Source organism: Hipposideros armiger, unplaced genomic scaffold, assembly GCF_001890085.2.
Source record: "Hipposideros armiger isolate ML-2016 unplaced genomic scaffold, ASM189008v1 scaffold_501, whole genome shotgun sequence".
Taxonomy (NCBI): Eukaryota; Metazoa; Chordata; class Mammalia; order Chiroptera; family Hipposideridae; genus Hipposideros; species Hipposideros armiger.
In genome coordinates, this window is record NW_017731851.1 from 654,642 (window position 1) to 669,755 (window position 15,114).

Genomic DNA, 15,114 nt, shown 5'->3' on the forward strand with positions numbered 1-15,114 from the left:
TATCAGGGAGGAGTTCTAAATGCAGACACACGGGTAGAGAGAACTTTTTATTATTTATTTGAATTTTTTAAAATTAGTATTGGGGTGACATTGATTAATAACATTACACAAGTTTCAAGTGTACAATTCTATAATACATCATCTGTATTGCATTGTGTGCTCACCACCTGAAGTCTAGTCTCCCTCTGCCGCCATCTATTTGACTCTCTTTACCCTCTTCATTCCCTTCTTGCTCCCCGCCCCCTTCCCCTCTGGTAACCTTCACACTGTTGTCTGTTTCTATGAGTTTATTTTGTTTGTTGCTTTCTGTTTTATATCCCAGGAATGAAATCACATGGTTCTTGTACTTTCCTGTCTGAATTATTTCGCTTAGCATGATACTCTTAAGATCCATCTATGTTATATCAAATGGCAGTATTTCATCCTTTCTTGTGGCTGAGTAGTATTCCATTGTATATATGTACCACATCTTCTTTATCCAATTATCCATCGAAAGACACTTGACTACCTTGAACAACGATGCAATAAACATAGGGGTACATATATCTTTACAAATATTTTCAACTTCGTTGGGTAGATACCTAAAGGAGGGATTGCTGGGTCATATGGTAACTCTATTCTTAACTTTTTGAAGGGTCACCATATGGTTTTCTATAGTGGCTGTGCCAATTTACATTCCCACCAGCAGTGTATGAGGCTTCCTTTTTAGGGAGTACCTAAGACACCTGCTTGTCATGACACACTGAAGTGTACTCTACTAGTGACTGGATTGAAAGTGTGTGTGTGTGCGCGCGCGCGTGTGTGCATGTGTGTTTAGAAAACAAGCAATTAATGCTAAAGCATATGTTAGGGAGTTAAGTGTACTTGATCTAATACCGCCAGCCAAACTTGCTGACTGTAGTTAATGATTGCTCAGAAAGGCTGGGAGGTAACTCCACAGAGGAAAAAGGAAATGGTGGATATGCCTTCAAGGTTCTGACATTCTGAATGTGAGATATCTGAAGTTCCAAATAGGCTCTTTGCACAACCAAAGAGGAATCTGGCTCCCGTGCAATCCCCATATACAAGGTGCCCATTCCAGAAAACGGGCAAGCTCCATCTCATTTCTTGCAGGTGAGAGCTTGGCACACATTTGTTCATGTCTTCCATCTCGTGTCATGGCAACATCCCAAAATGAATGCTGAAAGATCTGCCTCTTTTTATGATTTCCTAACAGAAATTATAAAAATGAAAATGTTTTATTAAAAAAAAGAATCATGGGCACGTTGCATGCACATTTGACATTCATCCTCGACACATTTTAGTGATTCCTCAGATCACCTGGTAACCATAAAGACTTTTTTTCTTATAAATAAAACACAACTCTCTACAATCTAAACCCAGGGATTTGGATGAGGTCTCCTTGTCAGGGTTTCTCTCTGAAGTGGAGCAGGCGAGGCAGTAAAGGCGGATGACTCGAGTTGCCTCATCTAAGGGGGCTAAGGGCAGAGAAGGGCGGTGGGCGTCTTTTCCTTCTCTCCCTTTCCATCTTGGACAGTGATCCGAGCGGCGGCAGTGCGACTGTCCGAGACCCGAGGGAAGGGGCGAGAAGACACCCGGCAGAAAGCCGGGCCGGCGGCCGACTCTCCTTTGAGAAGACCCTGCCCGCTGCGGCCGGGAGAGCGCGGGTCCGCCCCGATCCCAGGGTGCACCGCGTCCCGCCCCCTCCCCTCTCCGGGTCCCGCCTTCCCTCGGCCGCGGCCCCCTCCCTGCCGGTTCCAGGAGGCGGGGACGCGGCGGCGGCTTCTCCAGTCGACTCTTGCTCACTCACTGGGGAGCCCGGCTCTGGCGGCACCTTCGGAGGTAGAGCAGCAGCATAGCCGCGAGCCCGCCGGTCAGCCAGTGGGAGGTCGGACAGACTGACGGCAAAGCCGACGGACGGACAGCGGGGTAGCCAGACGGCCCGAGTCGCTTCAAGTTCCGCCATGAGCTGGGGCACGGAGCTGTGGGTGAGTCGGCGAGAGGGGCGCCCCGCGCGGCCCCCGGCCCCTGAGGGGCGCGGGCTGGACAGGCGCCGCTCACCGTCGGCGGGCAGAGCGCGTCGGGCGGTCCCTCCCCCGGCGCTGGCGGAGGTTGGGGGTCCCGCGCCTCTTTGTGTGCGGACCCCCTCGGCCCCGGCTGAGAGGCTGAAAGGCGGCAGGTCTGCGTTCCCGCCTCTGCCGCCGCGGTGGGGCTCAGGGCAGCGCCTTGGACGGCCGGGGAGCGGCCCGCGGGCTCCCGCGTCCGCCGCCATCCTCTCCCTCGCCCTCTCCCTCCTCCGCCTTCACTTTTCCGGACGCCTGGCTCCGCGCCGGGCTTCTCTGCCTTTGTATCTCCCCGCCTCGAGGCGGGGGAGGGGGCCCATTGTCCCGAAGGGGCGCTGTTCGCGGGCGGGGAGGGGGGGCTACCGCGGCCCCCCGCCCGGGCGAGGGTCCCCGGGGCGAGGGCGTCGCCGGGCCGGGATGGCGCGGGGAGGCGCGAGGCACCGCCCGCCGTTCTGGCCCCAGGTAGGGGGAGCCCGGCGGCTTTGTTCGGAGCCCGGCCTCCGGCCAGTCGGGCCCAGCCCACACGCCCATTTCCTTCTCCCTGTCTCCTTGCTTCGGACCCACGTAGCTTCGGGAACTCCCACTGGGCCACCCTGGCTGCCACCTTGGGCCGCGGGGGTTGGCTTTTGGGGTCTAAATTAAATTGAGTGATCGATGGGGAAGCCGATTTTGCCATAAGGAGCGTACGGCTTTCCAATTGCTTTACTTCCCCTTCCATTCTTTATTCTCACTCCTGTTCCCTCTTTTCCTTCTCTTTCTTCCTTGCTTTTCTTGGGCGCTGGAGGCTCCAGAACAATGCCCAGTGCCTGGCCAAGGTGCGGGTGGACTGTAGTAGGTCACAGAATTCGCCCGCGACGCCGCCACGGAAGGGTGGAGGTGTGGAGGGCAGTGATTTCTCAGGTGCTGCGGAGGGACCCAGGGCGTGGGGGCGCTGTCCCGAGAGCGGTCTGGCTTCAGCCACTCCCCGTATTATCCCACCTGTGCATATTTTCCGTGCCTTTTGTTAACGAGGATCTCGTGAAATCACTGCGGAGCAGGGGAGAAAGAACTTTTTGGTGTCTGTGTACGTACGTGCAGTTAGGATGGGAATGAAGGCAGATCGGTTAATTGAAGGGCAAAATGTTTTCTTACGTTATTTTTCACATTTTACTCACACAGATTGGTAATATTAGAATTGAAAGAGGCTTTAGAGTTCATGTAGTTGAACATCTATTTAGCTAGCTGAGGAATCTCCTACATTCTGGACAAGTGTTTGCTTAGCCTGTAAACACACCACCCAGGAGAAAATACCTCAGGAGTCTGCCTCTCGGTTTAGTTTCTTAGATAGCATGAATTGTTCTTATATTAGGGGGGATTATATAGTAAATGAATTATGTAACACTTTTTACTTGGATTAGATTCTCAGGCATTGGTCTTTTCCCTTTGGTTTTGTACATTCTGTAATTGATTATAGTGTGCGGTTTTGTAATTCTATAATTGATTATAGCGTGTCATCAATTAAAGGAGATAGGCAAAGTCTTATTTTCCATTTTTATAATTAGAGAGTATTTTTATTATATACCTAAACGACTCATGTTTCAGAGGAAAGCAAAAAATGTAAGAATACTTTTTAAGAGTACATACAGCAAAATAGTGGAGGAATATTCAGGTTTAACTTTTAAGATTAAAAAAACTATCACATTATAGAAAAACAGTTTTAAGGAAAAACAATACAATATTTTAGTGAAGTCTAAAATGCAACTTTTAAAGTTTTAAAGAAATTTTAAATTTAAGAATATAATACATTCAGAAGCGATAGCCAGTCCCCCACTGTCTCCTGTAATTCGGTTATTTCAGCATTTGAATAGTTTCTCAGCAATTTGAAAAGGTAAACTGTAGAAGAGATGGGAATTTCTGTTCTAACTAAAAATTGTTTTGTATTTTTTAGAAATTATGAAAAAGATTTTAAATTAATTTTTCTCTTAAAAGTTAATCTCTTATGTTTTAAATTTTTTAGTGGTTTGAGGGAAACATTTATTAGAATAATATCAACTGCATGCTTAATCCTTAGATAAATAGAAGTTGGTGTTGTGAACTATTGTTAGGACCAGAAAAGACCTTACAAATGTTTCACTAGGCTTCCTGTTTTTATTGTTCTCAGTTTTGAAAGAAGGATCTTGTGCTTCCAGTGGATTGTAACAAACACTTATACTGTGCTCTTGCCATTGAGGAATTTGAGGTTGGGAAAATTCTCTTGAAATTGTGAATTTAGAAACCAGTTCTCATATTATTTCATGTTTATGATCACCTTACTGTCCCCAAAGGTTTGATTTATTGAGAGGATGTTACAAAAAATGATGATACGCAGTAATGCACTCAAACTTAAGTTTTTTTCTTAACAGTATTCATTGGAGTTGTGTTGATGTCTTAATGCTTCTTAAGATTTATGTTAAATTTGAGAATATAATAAAGTAAATTAGAGAACCACTCTAATACTGATTCTGGGGGACAGAACTAATAGTGATACGCCAAGTGGGTTGTGTCAGACTTTTGATGTATAGTTTCACATGAGGGCATAGGAAGTAACAGGTAATACATTTGAGCTGTGCTGTAAGGGATTTGTAGTGTTCTGAATGAGCATTTAAGTAAGATAGTGAATATATGCTAGAGACTCAGTTCTGTGTTGTGGGTAATATCAAACAAGGAGTCGACAGTATCTTCATTTCTTCAAGATGCAATGTAACTATAAGGTAACATCTTAGGCATTATTTATTGTGTTAATTTCTTTATTACCACAGGAAGAATGGTTGAATAAAAAAAATAGACCAAATATGAAATAATGATTTCACAAAGCACAGATTTTGTAATTATTTGTTCTTTTTATAAATGAGGAAATTGAGCTTGGAAAAATCCTGTGTTTAGTCAATAAGTTTTATTTATTAGGAGACAACTTTTTAGTCTTTTGAGGACCCAGTTAAAGTTCAACCAAAAAAACCCACAAAAACCATGTATGGTGTGTGAGTGTGTGTATACTCATAGATATGAAAAAATGTGGCCGAGCACATGTCATTCATATCATGATTTATTAAAAAATTTGTTCCCCAAGGGAAATGAATAGACTAGCCTACGAGTTAGAAGGTAGGTTCAAATATCTGATTCAATTTATAGGGTTTTTTAAACCCTTTTTATGCCTTAGTTTCCTGGTCTATGTGATTTATGTGATTTTTGGTTCTTAGGTTTTGGGGTTTTTTTTGTTTTGTTTTTTTTAATGAAAAAACTTTTTTTTTTTTTTACCACTTGGATGGTATCCTTTCCCTCTTACTTCCCCAGTCGGAGAAGAACGATTGGTTCTTAGTTTTAAGAGTGTATTATTTAAATAAATACCATTGTTATTTATAACATATTATCTAATGCATTTGACAAAGCTCGTATCTTTTTGGAAGAAATTGAAAAGTGTAGGTTGGCTGATAGATTCAGTGGATTCTTTATGTAACACCCCCAGTCTTAACCCTTTGGTTTAATTCTTCCTGTGTCCTCAGAGCACCTTATATAGCGCTTCTATTTTAACGTTTTTGTATATTGTAAGTGTACTAGACTTTTGAGTCCTTGAGTGTAGGACTGGGTTAATTTTTTTCTTTATTTTCACTGACTAAAACAAGGCCTGTAGGTGATCATGCATGTTTTGCCCAATTGATAGTTCACTGCATTACCCAGAGTATTGGTTACTGATTAATATGTGCATCCTGGAGGAAGTCTTTATGGTTCTGAAGGCCTTTTTTATGTGATGATAGATTAGGTGGTCTAGATGACAGTTCAAGAAAGTCTAAACAAACTGAAGCCAAAATGATAAGTTAAGTTTTGGTACTTGGGTTAAAATTTTTTTACAGATTGGGGAAGAACTGATCTAAACGTAGTTCTTGTTTACCTGACTGATAGCTTGTGACTTAACTGCCAAAACAGCTGATGAAATCTTAGGTCACATTAATAGATTGGTCTAGAACAAAGGAATTTGGTCCCATTGTTGTCTATAATGGTTAGATCATATCTGTAATATTGACTTTAGTTTTACTTCAAATTTTAAAGGAGGCACTTATCTAGAGGTTGACAAAGAAAACTCCTTTGTCAATGTGAACTGTATTGCTTTTTCAAAGGCCATGAAACTGGTGTAGGAATTTAACTTAGTTTAAAAAATAAAATAATTATTGTGTCTATTATAGGGGAGCACTGTGCAATGAATGGTGAGATTTATGAAGAACCTTTGTGAGGAAACTTAGAGTCATCTTCAAGTGATAATTACTTTTTTAACTCCACATTCTCCCCTACATTGTTGACATCGCTGTCCACAATATTCTCTGTTGACCAGTTCTGTCAACCCCTTCCCTCCAGACTACACATTCTGGATATTATCTTTCTTATGGGAGTACCACCTTATACTGTAGTTATTTCTTGTACAATAAGATCTTTGGAAAATAGTCATGGTATAATGTTTATATCTTACATTCCCATTTGTTGGTAGAAATTTTACAGATGTTATTTGTTAAGGAGGGTGAGAGTTAATCAAGAGTGTTTATGCCACTCTCTGCCCTGATAATGTTGTATAATAAGTTGGGAGCTGGAGAGCCGCCTCTAACCTCTATCTCCTCTGTGTTGCTACTTCCTTAAACTACTCATTTCCATTCCCCTTCCCTTTCTTTATCTTAAAACATTCTTTCTCCTTCCCCCTATCTATGAATTGTGGGTTTGGCTGGGAACTTAATAAAAATGTATTCTACCTACTTTTCCCTATATATCAACCCACGTTTGCAGGCAGAAAATAGTATAATCATTGTAATGGATAGTAATAGTAATCTAAGAGGTAACACAATAGTAATACAAGATAGTAATAGTAATACAAGAGAATAGTATTGGTTTATCATTATGGAGCACCTTCTATGTATACCTACAAGTGGTATCTTACTTAATAATCTACAATCTTTAAACATTTTCAGCTCAATACCAAAAAAAGAAAAATTCTATTTTGGGGAACATAATATCTGCAAAAACTAGTAAGAAAAACTATTAGGAAAAGGTTTTTATAAAGGTTTTATTTTATAAGAAGCAACAGCTGTTTAATATATTAGTTCAGGCTATGTGCAGTATATCAGACGTACCAAAAAGATACTTGGAATAAGGAGGGTTTTTGCATATGGGGGTTCCTGAGAAGTTCCTAGAGGACAGAAATCATGTCTCACTCATTGCTTATTCATTGTCTGATTCATTACTGTACACTGCCTGGCATAGAGCCAGACACTACCAGGATCTTCTTTAGAAAATGTTTGCTGGACTGGCCTGAGTATAGATAGCGGTTAGGTTTGGCTTCATTTTGAGTGTATGCCTGAAAGTAGTGATGAAGGGTAGAATGAGACCAGGCTAAGAGGTTCATCTGGCTGAATGAATGCTAGATTCAAATTCATGAATATGTGTGTGTGTGTGTGTGAGAGAGAGAGAGAGAGAGAGAGAGAGAGAGAGAGAGAGAAGGGAAAGAGAGAGAGAGGGAAAGAGAGAGAGAGGGAGGGAGAGAGAAGAAATTTGAATAATATCATGGGAGTTAAGAAAAAGCGATAATATAAATGTGACAGAGCAGGTATTTTAGAGATGAGGTCTTTAGGGTCATTTTAAGAGGCCTGATGGTAAAGGGCTTATGTGTCTTAGCTTGGAATTTACGGACTGCTTTCGCTATTTAGCTGAAAATTGAGCCTTTATTGTATTCTATTTTATTTATTTCTTTAAAGATTTTATTGGCGAGTTGGGGGAGGGGAGCAGTGTTAGGGAATCGGGGAAGGGGAACAGACAAGTTGCTGTCCTTTTGTTCTTCAGTCTAGTTGTGGAGGACGTCGCTTCACTGGCCCATGTTGGTATTATGATCATTGCGCTCTTCCCGGGTGAAGCAGTCGGTTGCCTGCCATTGGACGGCCGCTTACAGCGGCCCACTACATATGGGCTGCTGCTTGTTTGCTACACCATGCCATGCTGATATCACCTGCCAGAACAGGTGGGTGTTTTGAACAACTATCCAGAATTGATGGACAGGGTGTGATGAAGTTGAGCTGACCCCAGACTGAGTGAAGGCACTGCAGGGACTGAGGAAAAGGTCCTGAAATAAGTCCAGAAGTTTATTTTGTGAGTTGAAAGTTTTCCTGAATGTTGGAAACAAAGATATCCTGTAATTACGCAGGTTTCTTAGTCACCTAAATGTAATACCAAACTATAAAATTGTCTCCACAGAGTAAGAGGCCATCAGCCTGGAGTTACTGGCACTTGCTTTTCTTATTTTCTCTTTAAATTAATACATTAGAATGGTACATTTGTTACAATTAATGAACCAATAATGATACATTATTATTAACTGAAGTCCATAGTTTATTCAGATTTCCTTAGTTTTTATCTCATGCCTTTTTCTGTTCTACATTACATTTAGTTGTCATGTCACCTTAGTCACTTCTTGTCTGTGCTGTTCTCTCAGACTTTCCTTGTGTTCAGTGACATTACGAGTTTAGAAGAGTACTGGTCAGGTATATTGTATGATGGCCCTCTATTGGAATTTGTCCGATCTTTTTCTCATGATCAGACTAGGGTTATGGATTTTGGGGAGGAAGATCATGTGTCATTTTAATCACATCATTTCAAGGGTACATATTATCAATAGGATTTATCACTGTTGATATTAATCTTGGTTATCTGGTTGAAGTAGCATTTGTCCGGTTATTCCACTGTAAAGTAATTTCCCCCCTCTCTTTCCATACTGTAATCTGTGGAAGTTACCATGTGCAGCCCACACTTAAAGAGAAGGTACATTCCTTTCTTTTAGGGTGGAGTATCTTATTTGGAATTCTTCACAGGATATTTGTCTCCCTTCATTTATTGATTTATTCAACCATTTATTTGTATCTGTATGGACTCAAGGATATTTATTTTATATTTTGGGTTATAATCCAGTACTACTTCATTTATTTTGTTGTTCAGATTGTTCCAGCTTTGGCTCTTTCAGTTGGCTCCTGTGCCCCTGTAACACATCTCCATTAAAAATGATTTTTTAAAGTATTTTCTGGGACTACAAGATGGTTCAGGCTTATCTTGTTTATTTCCTGCCCCAGTCCTAGAATCAGCAGTTTTCCCGAAGAGCCTTGATTTATTTTGTTGGAGAATGGTATTAGAAACAAGGACATGGGTACTAGATTTGCGTGTTGCTACTGGGATTTCATTTCTTTTACTCCCCCTCAGCAGATAAAACAAAGAAATGTGTACATACTAACCTGTGTACATACACATATCTGTAAATATTTCTATATGTAACCATCTGTATCTATATTAAACTAGAGTTCTTACTGATGTTCCCAACTCTAATCCATTACCACATGTATCTTTCTAGTCTCTTCCCCTTGCCTATCTATAAATTCCCATTCTAACAGCTCCCTTCACCTGCTATCTATTTGCTTAATTGTTCCTTTTCAATATATAGGTATAGCAAAATCAGAGCTGTTTACCTATAGCCCTCTGGGGAAGAACGTTATCAACTAGAGTACAGTACCTATGAGGTGTGATCAAAAGATACTGTGAATGTTTAAAGTTAAAAAAAAATTATTATAGTAAAACACACATTGCCATTAATCCCCCTCAAAATTCTCCCCCTCACTTCAAACACACTTATCCCATCATTCTTGCCACTTTCTGAAGCAGTTCTGGAAGTCCTCTTTTCTGAGTGTCTTTAGTTGCAGTGTCGTAGCTGCCTTGATGTCCAGAATTGTTTTAAAACGTTTACATTTCATGGTCATTTTGACTTTGGGGAAGAGCCAGAAGTCGCACGGTGCCAGATCCAGTGAATAAGATATAGATGAGGACACACCATAATGTTTTTATTTGACAGAAATTGCCATACCAGAAGCGATGTGTGACATGGAGTCTTTTTGTTGTGATCACAAAATACAGTGAATGCTGCTGCCAAGAGCCACCCAACAGAAAGGCAGTGACCTTCAATACGGGAAGCAGCGCATTGAACCTTACTTAGTAACAGTGTGTGACAAGTTTAAACTTGTTTGGTACAGTCAGTCGGGTGTGAGCTACGGTTGAGAGGTGTGTTTTAAAGTGTGCTGTAAATCATCTTCCATCATGACAACGCTCCATGCCAGACAACACTCCATGTCACACATCGCTTCTGGCAGTTCCTGTAAAAAACATTACAGTGGGTCCTCATCCACCTCATTCACCGAATCTGGCACTGTGCGACTTCTTGCTCTTCTCCAAAGTCAAAATGATTCAGGACATCAAGGCAGTCAAGACAGCACAACTAAAGACCACTCACGAAAGAGGGGTTTGCTTGTCAGAAAGTGGCAAGAACAATGGGACAAGTGTTCGAAGCAAAGGGGAGTATTTTGAGGGGGATTATTGGCAATGTGTCTTCTACTTTAATACATTTTTTATTTCAACAGTCAGCATACTGTTTGATGACACCTCGTATGTGCAGTTCCTTTTCCCTATAGTCTTACAGACTCTTCATTTTCAAAGTTACCTTCCCCCCATCCTCTTAAATGAAGTTGTTTTATGCATATGTAATATGGTTAGATTTTCTTATCATAGTCTGTATTCTTTCCTGGGATCCTCTGAGTTTTTCAATGATTTTTTTTTTAATTGCGTACTTTAAGGTTTATTCTTTGTGCTGTGAAGTTCTGTAGGAGTTGACAAATGTATAATGTCATGTATCCAGCATTCCAAGGTCATATAGAATAGTTTCATCTCTTAAAAATCCTCTGTGGCCTATCTCACACCCATCAGGATGGCTACTATCAAAACAATAGAAAATAACAAGTGTTGATAAGGATGTGAGGCGATCCAGAACCCCTGTGCACTGTTGGTGGGAATGTAAAATGGTGCAATGCTGTGACAAACAGTATGGCTATCCCTCAAAAATTAACCAAAGAATTACCATATGATCCAGTAATTTCACTTCTGGATATATACCCAGAAGAATTGCAAGCAGGGTCTTGAAGAGATATTTGTACATCTATGCTCATAACATTATTCACAGTAGGCAGAAGGTAGAAGCAACCCAAATATTCATCAATAGATAAATACATAAACAAAATTGTGTATGGATACAATGGAATATTAAGCCTTAAAAATCTAGGAAGGAAATGCTGGCATATGCTACAAAACATGGATTAACTTTGAGGACATTATCCTAAATGATATTAAATCAGTTACAAAAAGACAAATACTGTATGATTCCACTTATAGGAGGTACCTAGAGTAGTCAGAGTCATAGACACAGAAAGTAGAATGGTGGTTGCTGGAGGCAGGGGGGAGGAGGAAATGAGGAGTTACTGTTTAATGTATACAGAGTTTCAGTACCCATTTTGAAGACGAAAAGAATTCTGGTGATGGATGGTGGTGGTGATTGCAGAACAATATGAATGTACTTAATATCACTGAATTGTACAAACATTTAAAATGGTTAAGATGGTAAATTTTGTGTTATGATGATTTTACTACAGTAAAAAAATTACTCCCTCTTGCCAAAAAGAAAAATATCCCCTGTGCTGTACCTGTTCATCCCTCACCACCGCAATCACTGATCTGTTGTTGTTTTTTTATAGACTTTTTTTTTTAAATAAAGATTTTGTTGGGGAATTGGGGAAAGGGAACAGACAAGTTGTGGAGGGCATAGCTAGCTCAGCTCCAAGTCCAGTTGCCATCCAGCTGCCCATCGGCAGCTCGCTGCTCAGCTCAAGGTGCCATGTTCAATCTTAGTTGCAAGTGGGCATAGCCCACTATCTCATGTGGGAGTTGAACCAGCAATCTTGTTAGGAGCACGTGCTCTCACCAGCTGAGCCATCCTGCCACCTGTTGGCAGCTCAGTGGCAGCTCAGCTCGGGCGCAACTCACTGGCCCATGTGGGAATCGAACCAGTGACGCTGTTGCTCAGAGCTTGTGCTCTTAACCAACTGAGCCCCTAGGCTGGCCCTTAATAGACTTTTTTTTTTAAGAGCAGTTACAGCCAAATTGAGCAGAAGGTAGAGATTTCCATAACACCACCTGCCCCCATATGCACAGCCTTTCCCATTGTCCACATTTTCCACCAGAGTGGGACATGTGTTACAATTGATGAACCTACATTGACACATCATTATCACCCAAAGTCCATAGTTTACATTAGGGTTCACTCTTGGTGTGGTACATTCTACAGGTTTAGACAAATGTATAATGACATGTAGCCACCATTATAATATATAGAGTAGTTTTTCACTGCCCTAAAAATCCTCTGTGCTCTACCTATTCATCTTCCCCTCACCCCTACACCCCTCCCCCACCCCCGATTTTTTTTTTCTGTGACTTTTTGTTGCCCTAAAAAGAAAGCCAGTACCTATTAGGGGTCACTTTCTATTTCCCCTTGTCCCCCAACCCCAGCTTTAGGAAATCACCAATTTTTCTGTCTCTAAAGATTTGCTTATTCTGGACATTTCATATACAAATGGAATCAATCATACAATATGTGGTCATTTGTGACTGGCATTTTTCAATAATCATGTTTTCAAGGTTCGTGCATGTTGTAGCATATATCAGTAATTCATTCTTATTACTGAATAATATTTCATTGTATGCACATACCACATTTTATTAACCCATTTATCAGTTGATGGACATGTGGATTGTTTCTGCTTTTGGCTGTTGTGAATAATCCTGCTATGAAAATTTGTGGATAAGTTTTTGTGTGGACAGATGTTTTTCTTTCTCTTGGGTATATACTTAAGAGTAGAATTGCTGGATCATATGGTAACTCTATATTTAACTGTTTGAGGAACTCCCAAACTGTTTTGCACTTGAATTTTCCACTAGCAATATATGACAGTTTTGATTTCTTCACATCCTTGCCAATCTTGGTATTATATATTTGTAAAATATAAATAAAAACCATTATTGATGGCAGTGGTACTGTATTGAGAAAAAGAGAAATTTAATTGTGATGCTAAGGAGATGATACTGTGTTAATATTTGATATTTTTCTTCGAACTTGTCAGCCACTTTTTCAAACTAAGATGTTTGATTTTGGCATTTAATTTGAGAAACTTAAAATTCAACTGTAAATGTTAGCTATGCTATCTTACTTTTGTTAAGAAACTTTTCAGCTAATGCACTCGGCTTGCTTTCCTTAGCTCTATGATGGCAGCCCTTTTCATTGGCTAGGTAGAAAGCTTTCTTATGTTGTTAGAGCTCAGTAGTTTCAGCTATGAACGACCAGGAAATTTGGGATATAGGAGATATTTTAAAACAATGAAAGCCTTCTGCATAATTCATACATGACCTTTTGAATTCTGAATTTTATTGCAAAATTTAGTTAATGCTCGCAACCAAGATATTTTGGGTGTTCAGCAGTTCTAGTCTAAGAGAGTAATGGCAGTATTCTTTTATAGTGATGCAAGATTCTGATGCTTCGCTGGTACTTATTTATAGTGTAGATAGAATGGTAGTTGTTTTGTTAATTGAAGTCACATTTTTGTTTTCTCTTTTTTAGTGTTTTGATTGTATTATCTAGGTCCAGGACTCAGTTGTTTTTTATCTATCCTAATTGTTTCTTGGTTAAGTAAAATGTTGATTATTCCTACATTTAACTTCTGATAGTCCAGAGGTTATTGATTTAGTTTGTGGATTTTTTTATGTCCTTCTATTGAACAATAACAACAACAAAATAACGACAGCAACTCCTCTTTTATTTCAATCAGGTTTTGGTCAATTGGCTAGTTTGGCCTGGTGATTCTGATTCATTAAGTTCTAGGGCTGTTAGCTGGCTATCTGGAGTTTTATAAGACTTCGTTGGTGATTGTGGTTCTTACCCCTGGCTGAGAAACATTACTGTTAATTAGCAATCCTCACATCTGGATGATCATTCGAATCATCTCCAGAAACTGAAAGGCAGTAACAAGAAGACAAACTCCCAGGCTGTACTCTAACCTGAATCGGAGTCTCTGGAAATGAGGCTCAGGAATTTGTATTTTTTGAAAAACAGCCCTAGGTGATTCTGATAATACCAAAGTTTGAGTATCACTGCTTTACATGCTCTATCTAAAATCTATGCTTATGTTAAGCCAGGACATTAGAAAGTCCTTGTACTTGGAGTTCATCATATTCTCTTTCCACTCCCATTGAATTGTTTTTAGTAATACCACTAGGAATAATTGAATGATTATTGAATACTTACTGTATTTTAGGCAGTGTATCTTACTTTTGGGAGCTCAGGAAGGTTAAGTGTCTTGTTCAAAACAACTTCATTGTAAGTGGTAGAACCAGGATATAAATTCAGCTCTTTTTGTATTCAGAGCCTTCATTTTTGACTCTGAATGTTACACTACCTTTATTGAATTACTTTTGTTTAGAAGCCAGCCATCAGTGTATGTATGTGCAGAGAGGTTATTTTTTGAAAGTCCGAACAATTGGCCAGTTTACCATAAGAATTCTGTTCAGAATATTATCCACTGCATTATAGTGTATTCCCTGTGAGGCGCATGGGAGAAATTTCTCTTAAGCTTTTTATTATATAGAAGCTGTTTGCTGTGATTATTTGCCTTTCCTATTTTGAACTTGGCTGCTAGAAAACTTATAGTCAGATTTCTGGTTCACTGTTACCAAGTGTTTAGGATTTTAAAAATCTGATTATGTTTCATTCTTGGTACCATCTTATTTCTGTCTCTTTTTTTCATTTTTCTGATCTCTTTAAAAATTATTTTATCTTGCTGTTATAAGTCATTTTAAAGAAAACTGTTAAGTAAATTAACAAGTGATTTTGAGCCATTTTATATAATTCTGGACAAATGTCATTTTGAAAGAGTTGAATTTGGGGAAGGGAGGAACTTAGAATTTGGAATGTGTGTGTGTGCCAGGCATTCTGGTAGATGTTATTTTATTTTCATGACAACTCAGTGTGAAGTAAGTGGTGATAGTCCCATTTTATTAAAGATGAAATTAATAAGAAAGTTAACTTTTGCCATGCAGAGCTAAACTTGAACCCAGATTTTTGTGACTCCAAAACTTTTTTTTTTTTTTT

At 39.9% G+C, this 15,114-nt stretch overlaps 1 protein-coding gene across 8 annotated transcripts in view; it reads left to right on the plus strand.

The window, feature by feature from the left end:
- The first annotated feature begins 1,727 nt into the window (after positions 1-1,727).
- FNBP1L (formin binding protein 1 like) overlaps positions 1,728-15,114 on the plus strand; it is a 110,221-nt gene continuing 96,834 nt past the window's right edge. For 4 of the 8 annotated variants that reach the window (XM_019667556.1, XM_019667557.1, XM_019667561.1 and 1 more), the window contains exon 1: positions 2,844-2,963. In XM_019667556.1, the coding sequence (XP_019523101.1) occupies positions 2,859-2,963 (105 nt within the window). In that variant the 5' untranslated portion in view covers positions 2,844-2,858. Of the gene's footprint in view, positions 1,989-2,843; positions 2,964-4,759; positions 4,793-15,114 lie in introns of those variants that run through there. The other 4 variants (XM_019667560.1, XM_019667558.1, XM_019667564.1 and 1 more) reach the window with 4 other exon arrangements.